General features: G+C 51.5%; 1 protein-coding gene across 4 annotated transcripts in view; it reads left to right on the top strand.

The window, feature by feature from the left end:
* Positions 1–21,463, top strand: part of LOC137355848 (mitogen-activated protein kinase kinase kinase kinase 2-like) — a 107,846-nt gene that overhangs the window by 18,582 nt on the left and 67,801 nt on the right. For 3 of the 4 annotated variants that reach the window (XM_068021433.1, XM_068021432.1, XM_068021431.1), the window contains exons 2-5: positions 13,614–13,671; positions 18,819–18,909; positions 20,774–20,838; positions 21,162–21,217. In XM_068021433.1, coding sequence (XP_067877534.1) covers positions 13,614–13,671; positions 18,819–18,909; positions 20,774–20,838; positions 21,162–21,217 — 270 coding nt within the window. Of the gene's footprint in view, positions 1–11,336; positions 11,360–13,613; positions 13,672–18,818; positions 18,910–20,773; positions 20,839–21,161; positions 21,218–21,463 lie in introns of those variants that run through there. The other variant, XM_068021434.1, reaches the window with a different exon arrangement.

The raw sequence follows: 21,463 nt of genomic DNA, 5'->3' as shown, positions 1-21,463 counted from the left end.
AATACTTTGCAACTGTCTTTACCAAGGAAGAAGATGCAACCCAGGCAATGTTGAAAGAGGAAGCAAGTCAGACACTAGAGGGGTTTAAAATTGATAAGGGTAAGGTATTGGATAGGCTGTCTGTACTTAAAGTGGATAAAACACCAGGACCAGATGAGATGCATCCAAGGATACTGAGGGAAGTGAGGGTGGAAATCACGGAGGCACTGGCCATAATGCTTCAGTCTTCCTTAGACTCGGGTGTGGTGCCAGAGGACTGGAGAATTGCAAACGTTACACCCTTGTTCAAAAAAGGGTGTAAAGATAATCCCAACAACTACAGGCCAGTCAGTTTAACTTCAGTGGTGGGAAAACTTCCAGAAAAAATAATTCCGGACAAAATCGATAGTCACATGGACAAATGCAGGTTAATTAAGGAAAGGCAGCATGGATTTGTGAAGAGAAAATCCTGTTTGACTAACTTGCTGGAGTTTTTTGAGGAGGTAACAGAGAGAGTTGATGTGGACAATGCTGTTGATGTGGTGAACATGGACTTTCAACAGGCATTTGATACAGTGACACACAACAGACTTGTGAGCAAACTTGTAGCTCATGGAATAAAAGGGAGAGTAACAACATGGATATGGAATTGACTGAGTGACAGGAAACAGAGAGTAGTGGTTAATGGATGTTTTTCAGGCTGGAGGAAGGTTTGCAGTGGAGTTCCCCAGGGATCAGTGTTGGGACCCTTGCTTTTCCTGATATATATAAATGACCTAGACCTTGGTGTACAGGGCACAATTTCAAAGTTTGCAGATGATACGAAACTTAGAAGCATTGTGAACTGTGAGGAGGATAGTGTAGAACTTCAAAAGGACATAGACAAGTTGGTGGAATGGGCAGACAGGTGACAGATGAAGTTCAATTCAGAGAAATGTGAAGTGATTCATTTTGGTAGGAAGAACATGGAGAGACAATATAGAATAAAGGGTACAATTCTAAAGGGGGTTCAGGAGCAGAGGGACCTGGGTGTATATGTGCATCAGTCATTGAAGGTGGAAGGACAGATGGAGAGAGTGGTTAATAAAGCACACAGTATCCTGGGCTTTATTAATAGGGGCATAGAGTACAAGAGCAAGGAAGTTATGTTGAACTTGTATAAGACACTAGTTCGGCCTCAGCTGGAGTATTGCGTCCAGTTCTGGGCACCACACATGAGGAAAGACGAGAGGGCATTGGAGAGAGTACAGAAAAGATTCAGGAGAATGGTTCCAGGGATGAGGAATTTCAGTTCATGAAGATAGATTGGAGAAGTTAGGACTGTTTTCCTTGGAGAAGAGAAGGTTGAGAGGTGATTTGATAGAGATATTCAAAATCATGAGGGGTCTGGACAGAGTAGATAGAGAGAAACTGTTCCCATTGGGGGAGGGATCGAGAACGAGAGGGCACAGAGTTAAAGTAATGGGTAAGAGAAGCAATGGAGACACGAGGAAAAACTATTCACATCGAGTGTTTAGGATCTGGAATGCACTGTCAGAGAGTGAGGTGGAGGCAGGTTCAGTGTGTGTTTAGGATCTGGAATGCACTGTCAGAGAGTGTGATGGAGGCAGGTTCAGTGTGTGTTTAGGATCTGGAATGCACTGTCTGAGAGTGTGGTGGAGGCAGGTTCAGTGTGTGTTTAGGATCTGGAATGCACTGTCTGAGAGTGTGGTGGAGGCAGGTTCAGTGAGTGTTTAGGATCTGGAATGCACTGTCAGAGAGTGTGATGGAGGCAGGTTCAGTGTGTGTTTAGGATCTGGAATGCACTGTCTGAGAGTGTGGTGGAGGCAGGTTCAGTGTGTGTTTAGGATCTGGAATGTACTGTCTGAGAGTGTGGTGGAGGCAGGTTCAGTGAGTGTTTAGGATCTGGAATGCACTGCCTGAGAGTGTGGTGGAGGCAGGTTCAGTGAGTGTTTAGGATCTGGAATGCACTGCCTGAGAGTGTGGTGGAGGCAGGTTCAGTGAGTGTTCAGGATCTGGAATGCACTGCCTGAGAGTGTGGTGGAGGCAGGTTCAGTGAGTGTTTAGGATCTGGAATGCACTGTCTGAGAGTGAGGTGGAGGCAGGTTCAGTGAGTGTTTAGGATCTGGAATGCACTGTCTGAGAGTGTGATGGAGGCAGGTTCAGTGAGTGTTTAGGATCTGGAATGCACTGTCTGAGAGTGGTGGAGGCAGGTTCAGTGAGTGTTTAGGATCTGGAATGCACTGTCTGAGAGTGTGGTGGAGGTGGTTCAGTGAATGTTTAGGATCTGGAATGCACTGTCTGAGAGTGTGGTGGAGGCAGGTTCAGTGTGTGTTTAGGATCTGGAATGCACTGTCTGAGAGTGTGGTGGAGGCAGGTTCAGTGTGTGTTTAGGATCTGGAATGTACTGTCTGAGAGTGTGGTGGAGGCAGGTTCAGTGAGTGTTTAGGATCTGGAATGCACTGCCTGAGAGTGTGGTGGAGGCAGGTTCAGTGAGTGTTTAGGGTCTGGAATGCACTATCTGAGAGTGTGGTGGAGTCAGGTTCAGTGAGTGTTTAGGATCTGGAATGCACTGTCTGAGAGTGTGGTGTAGGCAGGTTCAGTGTGTGTTTAGGATCTGGAATGTACTGTCTGAGAGTGTGGTGGAGGCAGGTTCAGTGAGTGTTTAGGATCTGGAATGCACTGTCTGAGAGTGTGGTGGAGGCAGGTTCAGTGAGTGTTTAGGATCTGGAATGCACTGTCTGAGAGTGTGGTGGAGGCAGGTTCAGTCAGTGTTTAGGATCTGGAATGCACTGTCTGAGAGTGTGGTGGAGGCAGGTTCAGTGAGTGTTTAGGATCTGGAATGCACTGTCTGAGAGTGTGATGGAGGCAGGTTCAGTGAGTGTTTAGGATCTGGAATGCACTGTCTGAGAGTGTGGTGGAGGCAGGTTCAGCGAGTGTTTAGGATCTGGAATGCACTGTCTGAGAGTGTGGTGGAGGCAGGTTCAGTGTGTGTTTAGGATCTGGAATGCACTGTCTGAGAGTGTGGTGGAGGCAGGTTCAGTGAGTGTTTAGGATCTGGAATGCACTGTCTGAGAGTGTGGTGGAGGCAGGTTCAGTGTGTGTTTAGGATCTGGAATGCACTGTCTGAGAGTGTGGTGGAGGCAAGTTCAGTGAGTGTTTAGGATCTGGAATGCACTGTCTCAGAGTGTGGTGGAGGCAAGTTCAGTGAGTGTTTAGGATCTGGAATGCACTGTCTGAGAGTGTGGTGGAGGCAGGTTCAGTGAGTGTTTAGGATCTGGAATGCACTGTCTGAGAGTGTGGTGGAGGCAGGTTCAGTGAGTGTTTAGGATCTGGAATGCACTGTCTCAGAGTGTGGTGGAGGCAAGTTCAGTGAGTGTTTAGGATCTGGAATGCACTGTCTGAGAGTGTGGTGGAGGCAGGTTCAGTGAGTGTTTAGGATCTGGAATGCACTGTCTGAGAGTGTGGTGGAGGCAAGTTCAGTGAGTGTTTAGGATCTGGAATGCACTGTCTGAGAGTGTGGTGGAGGCAGGTTCAGTGAGTGTTTCGGATCTGGAATGCACTGTCTGAGAGTGTGGTGGAGGCAGGTTCAGTGAGTGTTTAGGATCTGGAATGCACTGTCTGAGAGTGTGGTGGAGGCAGGTTCAGTGAGTGTTTAGGATCTGGAATGCACTGTCTGAGAGTGTGGTGGAGGCAGGTTCAGTGAGTGTTTAGGATCTGGAATGCACTGTCTGAGAGTGTGGTGGAGGCAGGTTCAGTGAGTGTTTAGGATCTGGAATGCACTGTCTGAGAGTGTGATGGAGGCAGGTTCAGTGAGTGTTTAGGATCTGGAATGCACTGTCTGAGAGTGTGGTGGAGGCAGGTTCAGTGAGTGTTTAGGGTCTGGAATGCACTATCTGAGAGTGTGGTGGAGGCAGGTTCAGTGAGTGTTTAGGATCTGGAATGCACTGTCTGAGAGTGTGGTGGAGGCAGGTTCAGTGAGTGTTTAGGATCTGGAATGCACTGTCTGAGAGAGTGGTGGAGGCAGGTTCAGTGAGTGTTTAGGATCTGGAATGCACTGTCTGAGAGTGTGATGGAGGCAGGTTCAGTGAGTGTTTAGGATCTGGAATGCACTGTCTGAGAGTGTGGTGGAGGCAGGTTCAGTGAGTGTTTAGGATCTGGAATGCACTGTCTGAGAGTGTGGTGGAGGCAGGTTCAGTGTGTGTTTAGGATCTGGAATGCACTGTCTGAGAGTGAGGTGGAGGCAGGTTCAGTGAGTGTTTAGGATCTGGAATGCACTGTCTGAGAGTGTGGTGGAGGCAGGTTCAGTGAGTGTTTAGGATCTGGAATGCACTGTCTGAGAGTGTGGTGGAGGCAGGTTCAGTGAGTGTTTAGGATGTGGAATGCACTGCCTGAGAGTGTGGTGGAGGCAGGTTCAGTGAGTGTTTAGGATCTGGAATGCACTGTCTGAGAGTGTGGTGGAGGCAGGTTCAGTGAGTGTTTAGGATCTGGAATGCACTGTCTGAGAGTGTGGTGGAGGCAGGTTCAGTGAGTGTTTAGGATGTGGAATGCACTGCCTGAGAGTGTGGTGGAGGCAGGTTCAGTGAGTGTTTAGGATCTGGAATGCACTGTCTGAGAGTGAGGTGGAGGCAGGTTCAGTGAGTGTTTAGGATCTGGAATGCACTGTCTGAGAGTGTGGTGGAGGCAGGTTCAGTGAGTGTTTAGGATCTGGAATGCACTGTCTGAGAGTGAGGTGGAGGCAGGTTCAGTGAGTGTTTAGGATCTGGAATGCACTGTCTGAGAGTGCGGTGGAGGCAGGTTCAGTGAGTGTTTAGGATCTGGAATGCACTGTCTGAGAGTGAGGTGGAGGCAGGTTCAGTGAGTGTTTAGGATCTGGAATGCACTGTCTGAGAGTGTGGTGGAGGCAGGTTCAGTGTGTGTTTAGGATCTGGAATGCACTGTCTGAGAGTGAGGTGGAGGCAGGTTCAGTCAGTGTTTAGGATCTGGAATGCACTGTCTGAGAGTGTGGTGGAGGCAGGTTCAGTGAGTGTTTAGGATCTGGAATGCACTGTCTGAGAGTGTGATGGAGGCAGGTTCAGTGAGTGTTTAGGATCTGGAATGCACTGTCTGAGAGTGTGGTGGAGGCAGGTTCAGTGAGTGTTTAGGGTCTGGAATGCACTGTCTGAGAATGTGGTGGAGGCAGGTTCAGCGAGTGTTTAGGATCTGGAATGCACTGTCTGAGAGTGAGGTGGAGGCAGGTTCAGTGAGTGTTTAGGATCTGGAATGCACTGTCTGAGAGTGTGGTGGAGGCAGGTTCAGTGAGTGTTTAGGATCTGGAATGCACTGTCTGAGAGTGAGGTGGAGGCAGGTTCAGTGAGTGTTTAGGATCTGGAATGCACTGTCTGAGAGTGCGGTGGAGGCAGGTTCAGTGAGTGTTTAGGATCTGGAATGCACTGTCTGAGAGTGTGGTGGAGGCAGGTTCAGTGAGTGTTTAGGATCTGGAATGCACTGTCTGAGAGTGAGGTGGAGGCAGGTTCAGTGAGTGTTTAGGATCTGGAATGCACTGCCTGAGAGTGTGGTGGAGGCAGGTTCAGTGAGTGTTCAGGATCTGGAATGCACTGTCTGAGAGTGTGGCGGAGGCAGGTTCAGTGAGTGTTTAGGATCTGGAATGCACTGTCTGAGAGTGCGGTGGAGGCAGGTTCAGTGAGTGTTTAGGATCTGGAATGCACTGTCTGAGTGTGTGGTGGAGGCAGTTTCAGTGTGTGTTTAGGATCTGGAATGCACTGTCTGAGTGTGTGGTGGAGGCAGGTTCAGTGAGTGTTTAGGATCTGGAATGCACTGTCTGAGAGTGTGGTGGAGGCAGGTTCAGTGAGTGTTTAGGATCTGGAATGCACTGTCTGAGAGTGCGGTGGAGGCAGGTTCAGTGAGTGTTTAGGATCTGGAATGCACTGTCTGAGAGTGTGGTGGAGGCAGGTTCAGTGAGTGTTTAGGATCTGGAATGCACTGTCTGAGAGTGTGGTGGAGGCAGGTTCAATCGAGGCATTCAAGAGGGAATTAGATAGTTATCGGAAAAGGAAGAATGTTCAGGGCTACGGGGAGGAGGTGGGGGAATAGGAATAGGAGGTGGGCTCTTTCGGAGAGCCAGCACGGACATGAAGGACTGAATAGCCTCCATCTGCGCTGGAACAATTGTGTGATTTTGGACAAATGATCACCTGCCCATTTTAATAGTTCGAATGCTTTCTCTGCAGACGGTTCCCAGTTCCCTTTACAAGGTGTCACTTCCTTCTGTTTGACACGCACACAAAACACTGCACTCCTCCAATTCCGGCCTCTTGTCCATCCCCCGATTCCCATCGCTCCACCATTGGTGGCCGTGCCTTCAGCTGCCTGGGGCCCTAAGCTCTGGAATTCCCTCCCTAAACCTCTCCGCCTCTCTCTCTCCTCCTTTAAGACGCTCCTTAAAAACCGACCTCTTTGACCGAGCTTTGGATCGCCTGTCCCTAATATCTCCTTATGTGGCTCGGGGTCAAATTCTGTCTGATTTACGCTCCTGGGAAGCACCTTGGGGATGTTTTACTGTTAAAGGCGCTAGATAAATGCAAGTTGTGTTGTTGCCCCTGGTGCTGCCCCAGGTGAGATTAACTTATTCAGAACAGCAATGAAACTTTAGATCTTCCCAGTCTGTACAAATGCAAGTTGTCGGTGGTAGATATTGTGAATTGGAGGAGATTGTGGGGACAGTGCAGCACTCCCTCAGTACTGACCCTCCGACAGTGCGGCACTCCCTCAGTACTGACCCTCCGACAGTGCGGCGCACCCTCAGTACTGACCCTCCGACAGATCGGCGCACCCTCAGTACTGACCCTCCGACAGTGCGGCGCTCCCTCAGTACTGACCATCCGACAGTGTGGCACTCCCTCAGTACTGACCCTCCGACAGTGCGGCACTCCCTCAGTACTGACCCTCCGACAGTGCGGCACTCCCTCAGTACTGACCCTCCGACAGTGCGGCGTTCCCTCAGTACTGACCCTCCGACAGTGCGGCACTCCCTCAGTACTGACCCTCCGACAGTGCGGCACTCCCTCAGTACTGACCCTCCGACAGTGCGGCACTCCCTCAGTACTGACCCTCCGACAGTGCGGCGCACCCTCAGTACTGACCCTCCGACAGATCGGCGCACCCTCAGTACTGACCCTCCGACAGTGCGGCGCTCCCTCAGTACTGACCCTCCGACAGTGCGGCACTCCCTCAGTACTGACCCTCCGACAGTGCGGCACTCCCTCAGTACTGACCCTCCGACAGTGCGGCATTCCCTCAGTACTGACCCTCCGACAGTGCGGCGTTCCCTCAGTACTGACCCTCCGACAGTGCGGCACTCCCTCAGTCCTGACCCTCCGACAGTGCGGCACTCCCTCAGTACTGACCCTCCGACAGTGCGGCACTCCCTCAGTACTGACCCTCCGACAGTGCGGCGCTCCCTCAGTGCTGACCCTCCGACAGTGCGGCGCTCCCTCAGTACTGACCCTCCGACAGTGCGGCGCTCCCTCAGTACTGACCCTCCGACAGTGCGGCGTTCCCTCAGTACTGACCCTCCGACAGTGCGGCACTCCCTCAGTACTGACCCTCCGACAGTGCGGCGCTCCCTCAGTACTGACCCTCCGACAGTGCGGCGTTCCCTCAGTACTGACCCTCCGACAGTGCGGCACTCCCTCAGTACTGACCCTCCGACAGTGCGGCACTCCCTCAGTACTGACCCTCCGACAGTGTGGCGTTCCCTCAGTACTGACCCTCCGACAGTGCTGCACTCCCTCAGTACTGACCCTCCGACAGTGCGGCACTCCCTCAGTACTGACCCTCCGACTGTGCGGCGCTCCCTCAGTACTGACCCTCCGACAGTGTGGCACTCCCTCAGTACTGACCCTCCGATAGTGCGGCACTCCCTCAGTACTGACCCTCCGACAGTGCGGCACTCCCTCAGTACTGACCCTCCGACAGTGCGGCGTTCCCTCAGTACTGACCCTCCGACAGTGCGGCGTTCCCTCAGTACTGACCCTCCGACAGTGCGGCACTCCCTCAGTACTGACCCTCCGACTGTGCGGCGCTCCCTCAGTACTGACCCTCCGACAGTGTGGCACTCCCTCAGTACTGACCCTCCGATAGTGCAGCACTCCCTCAGTACTGACCCTCCGACAGTGCGGCACTCCCTCAGTACTGACCCTCCGACAGTGCGGCGCTCCCTCAGTACTGACCCTCCGACAGTGCGGCGCTCCCTCAGTACTGACCCTCCGACCGTGCGGCGCTCCCTCAGTACTGACCCTCCGACAGTGCGGCACTCCCTCAGTACTGACCCTCCGACAGTGCGGCGCTCCCTCAGGACTGACCCCCTGAGCCCCAGCTGATGTTGAGCAGCACGGAGCTGTTATTAAAGGGCTCTCTTGGTCACCGATTGAGTGTTGGATCATTGCCACCCCCTCATCTGTGGGATAGTAACGGGGAATGGGTGATCAGTGTAGATTCACTGGGATGTTAGCAGGAGAGAGCGATGGGGCTGGATTTTCGGTGCGGTGTCAGTGACCCGACACCCTGACGAGTTCCTGGTCCGAGCCCGATTCTCGTGAAGTGATCTCTGAATGAAAGTACCCTGACTGAGCAGGAAGCGAGCTCAGCGCCCAATGAGAGGCAGTGAACGCCTCCAGGACGCGTCACCCGCGCCCAGCAGCCATGTTGGACTGCGGCGGCCTTGCGGGCGGCTCATGAAAGGGCAGCTCAGTAGCGGTGGCGGAAAGTGAAGGTGGACACCGAGTGACGGTGCAGCTGGTCGGACCCTCAAATGTCATTTCAATCCCGGGGCGACCCCCCCCCCCCGACGTGCTGTGCGCTAACATGCAGCAGATTTAAAACTTGCCTTCCTCCATGCCTGGGCCGTTAATGAGCTCCGAAAGGAGCCTGATGGGCTGTTACTAGGCAGCCTGCGTGTTCCCCGTTCTCTGCCCCCAACGCCCTGAAAATTCAAGAACTGCTCCCCGGAGGCCTCGGATTCTACGGCCCGAGATGTGCTTGCACTGAGGCTCAGATTGCTGAGGGAAACTCTGATCAGATTCTCACAGGGTAAACACTGAGTGATAGTCTCAATTGGTTAGTGAGAGAGCGGAATTGGAAGATGAATGCAGAAAGAACCAGAGGGGGAGATGAGGAGAATTTTTTTTACACAGTGAGTTGTTGTGATCTGGAACGCGCTGCCTGAAAGGGCGGTGGAAGCAGATTCAATAGTAACTTTCAAAAGGGGAATTGGATAAATAGTTGAAAAGGAGAAATTTACAGAGCTGTGGGGGAAAGAGCAGCGGGGGAGTGGGACTGATTGGAGAGATCTTTCAGAGAGCCAGCACAGGCTCGATGGGCTGAATGGGCCTCCTCCTGTGTTGTCTAATTGTTAAAGGAAAGAAGGGTTTGTGTGAAAGCTCAGGGGTCTGAGCAGTGCAATGCCTCACACAGTGCAAACTGCCCTATTCTGCTGGGTTTGCACAGCACAGGAAACCCGCAGCAAATGCTGGCAAAGGAGCTTATCTCTCAGGGACTCTTGAGTACCACCCTCAGATTCTCAGTTTGTGACCGTGTGAAACACAGGCCATTCAAACATCTCTCGCTCAGGAAGCTTCCTCTGTGTCGCAGACAAACAGGATGTCAGTGTGCAGAACACAACATTCTCCATTTCCTATCAAACTCACTCCCAGGACAGGTACAGTACGGGGGGTTAGATACAGAGTAAAGCTCCCTCTACACTGTCCCCATCAAACACTCCCAGGACAGGTACAGTACGGGGGTTAGATACAGAGTAAAGCTCCCTCTACACTGTCCCCCATCAAACACTCCCAGGACAGGTACAGTACGGGGGTTAGATACAGAGTAAAGCTCCCTCTACACTGTCCCCATCAAACACTCCCAGAACAGGTACAGTACGGGGGTTAGATACAGAGTAAAGCTCCCTCTACATTGTCCCCCATCAAACACTCCCAGAACAGGTACAGTACGGGGGTTAGATACAGAGTAAAGCTCCCTCTACACTGTCCCCCATCAAACACTCCCAGGACAGGTACAGTACGGGGGTTAGATACAGAGTAAAGCTCCCTCTACACTGTCCCCCATCAAACATTCCCAGGACAGGTACAGTACGGGGGTTAGATACAGAGTAAAGCTCCCTCTACACTGTCCCCCATCAAACACTCCCAGAACAGGTACAGTACGGGGGTTAGATACAGAGTAAAGCTCCCTCTACACTGTCCCCCATCAAACACTCCCAGAACAGGTACAGTACGGGGGTTAGATACAGAGTAAAGCTCCCTCTACACTGTCCCCATCAAACACTCCCAGGACAGGTACAGTACGGGGTTAGATACAGAGTAAAGCTCCCTCTACACTGTCCCCCATCAAACATTCCCAGGACAGGTACAGTACGGGGGTTAGATACAGAGTAAAGCTCCCTCTACACTGTCCCCATCAAACACTCCCAGGACAGGTACAGTACGGGGTTAGATACAGAGTAAAGCTCCCTCTACACTGTCCCCCATCAAACATTCCCAGGACAGGTACAGTACGGGGGTTAGATACAGAGTAAAGCTCCCTCTACACTGTCCCCCATCAAACACTCCCCAGGACAGGTACAGTATTAGCCTCAGGATATCCCAAAGCAATTTACAGCCAATGAAGTATTCTTTGGTAATGTGGGAAACAGAGCAAGATCCCACAAAGAGCGATGTGATAATGACCCAGATGATCTGTGTTTTTGAAGCTTGCTTGAGGGTTAAATACTGTCCAGGAGACGGGGGACAACATCCCTGCTCTTTTTCTATTCTCAAAACAGTGGTTGGGTCTTTTCGGTCCAGTGGTGGGGAGGACACGCTGTAGATTTCAGGAACCGACTCCCATCAGTGCAAGATGAGGCAACACTTTTTTTATAAAGTTGTTGTCAGGGGCGGGGCAGGTGTGAAGAGGTGACTCATTCTTGCGTTGAAGAGGTGCTTTTCAAGCAGTCTTTTCTTCTCCTTCTGAGAAACAAGTATTCATTTGGCCAACAGCCAGTCCCTGCCTGTGACCCACGCAGCTCTCTCCAGAAATCCTGAGGGAGAGAGAGCCAGACAGACAGACAGAGAGGAGGGCAGTCTCGGATTTGTTTTGACCCCGTCTTGGGCCGTATCTCAAGTGTGCAGACTGTGATGGTGCAAACCCTTCCTCTCTGTGACATGAGCCTGCACACAGCCTCACGACCGGCAGTCTCATCCACTACACAACAAGGTTGAACTTCTTCCTGTTATTGTCGCTTGCTGTTGCTGCGAGAGTATTCGGGTACCAGCCCCTGCAGCATTCACCCAGGGTTTGCAGACCCATCGCCAGCAGACCAGCTGTAAGTAAATCCAACCCAGAGACATAAACCACAGGAGGCATTCCAATAAGAGTTTAAAGTCTCTGGTTTGTCTCTCGTAATAATATTGGAGATGGCTTAAAAGAGGTTGGCAATTGTAATCAGTGGTCTTCTCAACAAAATCCTGCATTTATCTAGTAAAACATCCCCAAGGTGCTTCACAGGAGCGTACATCAGACAGAATTTGACCCCGAGCCACAGTAGGAGAAATAAGGGACAGGCGACCAAAAGCTCGGTCAAAGAGGTCGGTTTTAAGGAGCGTCTTAAAGGAGGAGAGAGAGAGGCGGAGAGGTTTAGGGAGGGAATTCCAGAGCTCAGGGCCCCAGGCAGCTGAAGGCACGGCCGCCAATGGTGGAGCGATGGGAATCGGGGGATGGACAAGAGGTCGGAATTGGAGGGAGCGCAGAGATCTCGGAGAGTTGTAGGGGCTGGGGGAGGTTACAGAGATAGGGAGGGTTGTAGGGGCTGGAGGTAGTTACAGAGATAGGGAGGGTTGCAGGGGCTGGAAGAGGTTACAGAGATAGGGAGAGTCGTAGGGGCTAGAGGAGGTTACAGAGATGGGGAGGGTTGTTGGGGCTGGAGGTAGTTACAGAGATAGGGAGAGTTGCAGGGGCTGGAGGAGGTTACAGAGATAGGGAGGGTTGTAGGGGCTGGAGGAGGTTACAGTGAGAGGGAGGGTTGTAGGGGCTGGAGGAGGTTACAGAGATAGGGAGGGTTGTAGGGGTGGGAGGAGGTTACAGAGATAGGGAGGGTTGTAGGGGCTGGAGAAGGTTACAGTGAGAGGGAGGGTTGTAGGGGCTAGAGGAGGTTACAGAGATAGGGAGGGTTGTAGGGGCTGGAGGAGGTCACAGAGATAGGGAGGGTTGTAGAGGCTGGAGGAGGTCACAGAGATAGGGAGGGGGTGAGGAGGCCATGGAGGGCTTTGAACACGAGGATGAGAATTTTAAAATTGAGGTGTTGCCGGACCGGGAGGCTGTGTAGGTCAGCGAGCACAGGGGGTGACGGGCAAATGGATTAGCGTTAGGATATGGGGTAGCAGAGTTTCAGATGAGTTCAGGTTTATGGAGGTTGGTCAGTACTGAGGGAGCGCCGCACTGTCGGAGGGTCAGTGCTGAGGGAGCGCCGCACTGTCGGAGGGTCAGTACTGAGGGAGCGCCGCACTGTCGGAGGGTCAGTACTGAGGGAGCGCCGCACTGTCGGAGGGTCAGTACTGAGGGAGTGCCGCACTGTCGGAGGGTCAGTACTGAGGGAGTGCCGCACTGTCGGAGGGTCAGTACTGAGGGAGTGCCGCACTGTCGGAGGGTCAGTACTGAGGGAGTGCTGCACTGTCGGAGGGTCAGTACTGAGGGAGTGCCGCACTGTCGGAGGGTCAGTACTGAGGGAGTGCTGCACTGTCGGAGGGTCAGTACTGAGGGAGTGCCGCACTGTCGGAGGGTCAGTACTGGGGGAGCGCTGCACTGTCGGAGGGTCAGTACTGAGGGAGTGCCGCACTGTCAGATGGGTCAGTACTGAGGGAGTGCTGCACTGTCGGAGGGTCAGTACTGAGGGAGTGCCGCACTGTCGGAGGGTCAGTACTGGGGGAGCGCTGCACTGTCAGAGGATCATTTCTGAGGGAGTGCCGCACTGTCGGAGGGTCAGTACTGAGGGAGCGCCGCACTGTCGGAGGGTCGGTACTGAGGGAGTGCCGCACTGTTGGAGGGTCAGTGCTGAGGGAGCGCCGCACTGTCGGAGGGTCAGTACTGAGGGAGCGCCGCACTGTCGGAGGGTCAGTACTGAGGGAGTGCCGCACTGTCGGAGGTGCCGTCTTTCAGATGAGACATTAAACCGAGGCCCCCGTCTGCCCTCTCGGGTGGGTGCAATAGATCCCACGGCCACTATTGGAAGAAGAGCAGGGGAGTTCTCCCCGGTGTCCTGGGGCCAATATTTATCCCTCAACCAACATCACTAAAAAACAGACGATCCGGTTGGTCATTCATATGTGGGATCATTCTGTGCACAAATTGTCCCCGTTACTATAGTTGAAAAACGTCATGGATTGCCTGTGAGATGTCGTGTGGATGTTGCAATTCTTTCTCTTTGGTCTTTCTCGTGTTTGACGTGTCTGTATCGCGGATCGTGGCCCCTCACCGGGTCCCACGCTGTGAGATGACCTGTTGTCCCACTGTATCATCCTGATGTACAGGATGGATGACAATTTCAGGTCCTGATGTTGATTATAATCCCTTCCTTTCTGCAGGCTCGGAACACACAGAGTAGCGAGCTATCAGCCATCAAGATCATCAAACTGGATCCTGGTAAGTTGGCAATCAGTCGAGACATCACTCAACTAGAGTTCTCATCACCTGGGATACCAGTCAACTCGGGAATAACTCAACCAGGTTAACAGTAAACTGTTTACTAACCAGTACAGGACTGTGCCGGTACACCCATCGTTTCAGCCTGCCGCAGCCCCTTGGCACTGATTTCTTCCTGTCCCGACACTATTTTTTCTCCCCTTCTCCAGTCTCTTCCCAGCTACATCCTTGACTTTTCCGATGCATTCTGAAACTTTTAACAGTTTTCCGGCCCTAACCGCCTCCTCTTCACAAGGGATGTCCAATCTCTCTGCACCTCCATCCCCCCCACCAGGACAGTTTGAGGGCTCTCCGCTTCTTCCTTGAACAGAGGCCCAACCAGTCCCCATCCACCACCACCCTCCTCCGCCTGGCTGAACTTGTTCTCACATTAAACAACTTCTCATTCAACTCCACTCACTTCCTTCAAGTAAAAGGTGTTGCTATGGGTACCCACATGGGTCCTAGTTATGCCTGTCTTTTTGTGGGATATGTCGAACATTCCTTGTTCCAGTCCTACTCAGGCCCCCTCCCCCAACTCTTTTTCCGGTACATTGATGACTGTATCGGTGCCGTTTCCTGCTCCCGCCCCGAACTGGAAAACTTTATCAACTTTGCTCCTAATTTCCACCCTTCTCTCACCTTTACATGGTCCATCTCCGACACTTCCCTTCCCTTCCTCGACTTCTCTGTCTCCATCTCTGGGATAGGTTGTCTACTAATATCCATTATAAACCCATCGACTCTCACAGCTACCTCGACTACACTTCTTCACACCCTACCTCCTGTAAGGACTCCATTCCATTCTCCCAGTTTCTCTGTCACATCTCTTCGGATGATGCTACCTTAGACAACAGCATTTCCAATATGTCTTCCTTTTTCCTCGGCCGATGATTCCCCCCACCACCAACCAACGTGGTTGACAGGGCCCTCAACCGTGTCCGGCCCATTTCCCGCACCTCTACCCTCACCCCTTCCCCTCCCTCTCAGATTGGTGACAGGGTTCCCCTTGTCCTCACTTTCCACCCCATCAGCCTCCATATCCAAAGGATCATCCTCCGCCATTTCCGCCACCTCCAGCTTGATGCCACTACCAAACGCATCTTCCCCTCCCTTCCCCTGTCAGCATTCCGAACGGATCGTTCCCTCCGCGACACCCTGGTCCACTCCTCAACTACCCCAACACTCCCTCCCTTTCCCATGGCACCTTTCCATACAATCGCAGGAGATACAATACCTGTTTTTACCTCCTCTCTCCTCACCATCCCATGGCCCCAAACACCGCTTCCAGGTGAGACAGTGTACTTCTTTCAATGTAGTATACTGTATTTGCTGCTCACAATGCAGTCTCCTCTACACTGGGGAGACCAAACGCAGACTGGGTGACCGCTTTGCGGAACACCTCCGCTCAGTCCGCAAGCAGGACCCTGAGCTTCCGGTCACCTGTCATTTTAATTCACCACCCTGCTCTCACGCTAACCTCTCAATCCTCAGCCTCCTGTGGGTGCCTGTGAAGCTCAACACAAGCTCGAGGAACAGCACCCTATTTTTTGTTTAGGCACTTTGCAGCCTTTTAGATTCAACGTTGAGTACAACAATTTCACATCATAACCACTCTTCCCTTTTTTTTGTGTTTTTGGACGGTGATGCTGGTAATGGGTCTGCTGTTGCCATTTACACATCCCCTTAAACCTATCTCCTGTTTCTTTCCTTGTTCCATTACCATCTCTGTTCGCCTTGCACCATCATCCCTTGTGTCATTTAATCTCTCCTTGCTTCCACCCTATCACAGACCTCCCCTTTTCCCCTATCCCTGACTCTGTACTCCACTCCTGTCACACGTCACACTTCTCCCAGTTACAAGAAGAGCTCATGAACCTGAAACGTTAACTCTGTTTCTCTCTCCACAGATGCTGCCAGACCTGCTGAGTATTTCCAGCATTTTCTATTTCCAGCATTTTGCTTGTGCTACTTGGATACCAGTCAACCAAGTTACCAGCCTACTAGAATATTAATCAACTAGGGTACAACTCAACCAGGTGACCAGTCAACTAGTTCCACAGACTGTCCCAGGTTGAAAGAATGAACTGAGTTTCTACGCCCGGGGTTTCTCACAGTTAGAGTGTTATCCCGGACTGATATCATCATTCCTTCACTGTCGCTGGGTCAAAATCCTGGAACTCCCTTCCTAACAGCACTGTGGGTGTATCTACCTCACACGGACTGCAGCGGTTCAAGAAGGCAGCTCACCACCACTTTTTCAGTAGTAGAATAATAATAGAATCAGAGAAAGTTTAAGGCACAGAAAGAGGCCACTTGGCCCATCGTGTCTGTGCCGGCTGAAAAACAATCCACCTATTCTAATCCCACCTTCCATCATTTGGTCCGTAGCCCTGCAGATTACAGCACTTGAGATGCATATCCAGACTCCTTTTGAATGAGTTGAGGGTCTCTGCCTCAACTACCCTTTCAGGCAGTGGGTTCCAGACCATCACCACCCTCTGGGTTAAAAACATTTTCCTCATCTCCCCTCTGATTTTTCTACCAATCACTTTAAATCCCTGCCCCCTCATCACTGACCTCTCTGCTAAGGTGAATCGACCCTTCACCTCCACTCTATCCAGGCCCCTCACAATTTTGTACATTTCAATCAGATCGCCCCTCAGCCTTCTCTGTTCCAAGGAGAACAACCCCAGCCTATCCAATCTTTCCTCATAGCTGCATTTTTCCAGTCCCGGCAACATCCTCGTAAATCTCCTCTGTCCCCTCTCTAGTGCAATTACATCCTTTCTGTAATGAGGTGACCAGAACTGCACACAGTACTCAAGTTGTGGCCTAACCAATGAGTTATACAGTTCCAGAATAACCTCTCTGCTCTTATATTCTGTACCTCGGCTAATAAAGGAAAGGATTCCATTTGCCTTCTTAACCACCTTATCAACCTGTCCTGCTACTTTCAGGGATCTGTGGACATTCACTCCAAGATCCCTCACTTCCTCTACACTTCTCAGTACTTTACCATTAATCGTGTATTCCTTTGCCTTGTTTGACCTCCCCAAATGCATCACCTCACACTTCTCCAGGTTGAAGGGGCGGTGCAGTGGTTAGCACCGCAGCCTCACAGCTCCAGCGACCCGGGTTCAATTCTGGGTACTGCCTGTGTGGAGTTTGCAAGTTCTCCCTGTGTCTGCGTGGGTTTCCTCCGGGTGCTCTGGTTTCCTCCCACAGCCAAAAGACTTGCAGGTTGATAGGTAAAATGGCCATTATAAATTGCCCCTGGTATAGGTAGGTGGTAGGGGAATATAGGGACAGGTGAGGATGTGGTAGGAATATGGGATTAGTGTAGGATTAGTATAAATGGGTGGTTAATGGTCGGCACAGACTCGGTGGGCCGAAGGGCCTGTTTCAGTGCTGTATCTCTAAATCAAAATCAAATTCCATTTGCCACATTTCTGCCCATCTGACCAGACCATCAATATCTTCCTGCAGCCTACAGCTATCCTCCTCGCTATCTACCACACGGTCAATCTTTGTGTCGTCTGCAAACTTCTTGATCATGTCCCCTACATTTACATCCAAATTGTTAATATACACCACAAATAGCAGGGGACCGAGTACTGAGCCTTGCGGAACACCACTGGAAACAGCTCTCCAGTCACTAAAACACCCGTCAACAATTACCATTTGTTTCCTGCCACTGAGCCAATTTTGCTGCCTTTCCCTGGATCCCATGGGATGTTATTTTTTTTACCAGTCTGCCATGTTGGACCTTGTCAAAAGCCATGCAAAAATCCATGTAGACCACATCAACTGCACTACCCTCATCTATCTTCCTTGTTACTTCTTCAAGTTGGTCAAACAAGATCTTCCCTTAACAAATCCACACTGACTGTCCTTGATTAACCTGTACCTTTCTAAGTGACAGTTTATCCTGTCTCTCAGAATAGATTCCAATAATTTGTTCACGACTGAGGTTAGACTGACTGGCCTGTAATTAAATCGGTCTATCCTTCACTCCCCTTTTAAACAGAGGTACAATGTTAGCAATTCTCCAATCCTCCGGCACCACACCTGTATCCAGTGAGGACTGGAAAATGATGGTCAGACCCTCTGCTATTTCCTCTCTTGCTTCTTTTAACAGCCTAGGGTACATTTCATCCGGCCCTGGTGATTTATCAATTTTCAGGGATACTAATCCCATTAATACTTCCTCTCTCCCCATGTTTATCACATCCAATACTTCACAATATCTTCATCGTCCCCCTCTTTTGTGAAGATAGACGCAAAGTATTCATTAAGAACCACACCAACATCTTTCACCCCGACACATAGGTTCCCTTTTTGATCTTTTATGGGCCCTACTCTCTCCTTAGTTCTCCTCATACTCTTAATGTATTGATAAAACATCATTGGGTTCACTTTGATTTTACTTGCCAATATTCTTTCATGCCCTCTCTTTGCTTTCCTAATTTCCTATTTGATTTCACTCCTCCACTTTCTCTGCTCCTCTCAGCTTTCTGTAGTATTGAGTTCTCGCTGTCGGACATTAGCTTTTCTTTTCTACCTTGTCTTACCCTGTAGGCTCCTTGACATCCATGGGGCTCTAGATTTGGCCATCTCACCCTTTTTCTTTGTGGGAACATGTTTACCCTGAACCCCTTGAATCTCCCCTTTGAATGCCTTTCACTGTTCTGACACTGATTGACCTTCAAATAGCTGTTTCCAATCCACTTTCACTAAATCACTCCTCAGTTTAGTAAAATTGGCCTTGCCCCAATTGAGAACTCTAACTCCTGTTCTATCTCTGTCCGTTTCCATCATTATGTTAGAACTGACTGAATTATGATCACTACTACCAAAATGCTCTCCCACTGCCACTCCTTCCACCTGCCCAGCTTCATTTCCTACAACTAAGCCTAAAACTGCACCTTCTCTTGTTGGAGTGGACAAGAAAGTTCTCCTGAATGCACCTCAAGAATTCTGCTCCCTCAATTCCTTTCACACTAAAACTATCCCAGTTAATATCGGGGTAATTAAAATCCCCGACTATTACTGCCCTATTGTGGATCAGTAATAATGGATGTATGTTAATCCTGTTCTCTCCTCAGGTGATGATATATCCTCTCTTCAGCTGGAGATTACCATGATGAAGGGCTGTAAACATCAGAATATTGTAGCCTTCTTTGCCAGTTACTACAGGTGAGTAACATTCTGATGTACCTCCCACCAGTCACCGCCAAACCGCCCTCCCCTCCCCCCCACCCCGGCTGTGTGGGAATATTTGGCAACAAGCCTGAGATTCATCTTTTCCTTAAAATCCTCCCCTTCTCTTAGGCCTCGTGGCAAACAATTCCTTTCCCGAATCTCCACGGTACCCCTGGGGTTTCGGGAAGTGGGGGCTGATAGAGCCAGAATTCCTGATCGTTGTCCAGTGAGTGTGTCTGGGCACCTCGGTTTAACCTCTCATCCGAACGACAGCACTTCTGACAGTGCAGCGCTCCCTCAGTACTGACCCTCTGACAGTGTGGCACTCCCTCAGTACTGACCCTCTGACAGTGCGGCACTCCCTCAGTACTGACCCTCCGACAGTGTGGCACTCCCTCAGTACTGACCCTTCCAACCGTGCGGCGCTCCCTCAGTACTGACCCTCTGACAGTGCGGCACTCCCTCAGTACTGACTCTCCGACAGTGTGGCACTCCCTCAGTACTGACCCTTCCAACAGTGCGGCGCTCCCTCAGTACTGACTCTCCGACAGTGCAGCACTCGCTCAGTACTGACCCTCCGACAGTGCAGCACTCCCTCAGTACTGACTCTCCGAAAGTGCGGCACTCCCTCAGAACTAACCCTCCAACAGTGCGGAACTCCCTCAGTACTGACCCTCCGACAGTGCGGCGCTCCCTCAGTACTGACCCTCCAACAGTGCGGCACTCCCTCAGTACTGACCCTCCGACAGTGCGGCGCTCCCTCAGTACTGACCCTCCAACAGTGCGGCACTCCCTCAGTACTGACCCTCCGACACTGTGGCACTCCCTCAGTACTGACCCTTCCAACAGTGCGGCACTCCCTCAGTACTGACCCTCCGACAGTGCAGCACTCCCTCAGTACTGACTCTCCGACAGTGTGGCACTCCCTCAGTACTGACCCTTCCAACAGTGCGGCGCTCCCTCAGTACTGACTCTCCGACAGTGCGGCACTCCCTCAGTACTGACCCTCCGACAGTGCAGCGCTCCCTCAGTACTGACTCTCCGACAGTGCGGCACTCCCTCAGTACTGACCTTCTGACAGTGCGGCACTCCCTCAGTACTGACCCTCCGACAGTGCGGCACTCCCTCAGTACTGACCCTCCAACAGTGCGGTACTCCTCAGTACTGACCCTCCGACAGTGCGGCACTCCTCAGTACTGACCCTCCGACAGTGCGGCACTCCCTCAGTACTGACCCTCCGACAGTGCGGCACTCCCTCAGTACTGACCCTCCGACAGTGCAGCACTCCCTCAGTACTGACCCCCCGACAGTGCGGCACTCCCTCAGTACTGACCTTCTGACAGTGCGGCACTCCCTCAGTACTGACCCTCCGACAGTGCGGCACTCCCTCAGTACTGACCCTCCGACAGTGCGGCACTCCTCAGTACTGACCCTCCGACAGTGCGGCACTCCCTCAGTACTGACCCTCCGACAGTGTGGCGCTCCCTCAGCACTGACCCTCCGACAGTGCGGCGCTCCCTCAGTACAGGCACCGAGAGTGTCAGCCTGGATTATGGGGCTCCCGTCTCTGGTGTGGGGGTCGAGCCCACGCCCCTCTGACTGAGCGGAGAGGCAGAATGCCAACCCCCTGAACCTGGACTGATAACGTGCTGGACGGAATTGGACCGTTCTTTCCGAGTGCTGTCACGGGTGTGGCGGGCCGAATGGCCTCTTCCGAGCAGTCTGAATCTGTGAAGTGTCGCGGTGTTCGGTCAGCGAGCAATCCCCTGGTGCTAACTGACCGGAATCGCGAGAGAGAGACAGACAGCAGAGCCGGGCTGGCAGTTAACTTGTGTCTCTTGTGTTCTGTTTTCCCCAGGAGTAACAGGATGTGGATCTGCATGGAGTATTGCGGGGGAGGATCATTACAGGACATTTACCAACGTGAGCAGTTTCTATCAGGGCTTCGGCAGTGAAAGGGGGGAGCATTTATTACCCATCCCTAATTGCCCTTGAGAAGGTGGTGGTGAGCTGCCTTCTTGAACCGCTGCAGTCCTAGGGCTGCTTTGTCTCGGATGGTGTAGCTTTTCTTGAGAATCTTGGGAGTGCAAAAATGTCATCATTGAATGGGATGATTGATGGGATGTAGCTCTCCACAGGAGTTGCTCCAATCAATGACTAACACATAGAACACAGTCTACTGCATTTTGTATATTGCACTGCACTTTGTTGACTGCTTCCTAACATGTTTTACCCTTTCTTGACAGTCACAGGACCCTTGTCGGAGAAGCAGATTGCCTACGTCTGCAGAGAAACTCTTCAGGTATTTCGGCTCTACATCTTGATGGGGTAGGGACAATGCTTCCAGTTAGGGAAGGTATTGTTTGATGGGGTACAGTGCAGAGGGAGCGTTACTCTGTATCTAACCCCGTTTTTTTTAATCTTCCTTTTTTTCCAAGGTGGCCTTTATACCCCAGGCCCCTTTTATATATTCTATGTCAAGGGGGCCCTTATTCCTCAGGCCCCCTTTATAAACATACTTATATTTTTTTAAATAACTTTATTAAAA

Source organism: Heterodontus francisci, chromosome 44 (genome assembly GCF_036365525.1).
Source record: "Heterodontus francisci isolate sHetFra1 chromosome 44, sHetFra1.hap1, whole genome shotgun sequence".
Classification (NCBI taxonomy): Eukaryota; Metazoa; Chordata; class Chondrichthyes; order Heterodontiformes; family Heterodontidae; genus Heterodontus; species Heterodontus francisci.
Note: the sequence above shows the minus strand (reverse complement) of the source record. Positions and strands in the feature narration are given on the sequence as shown.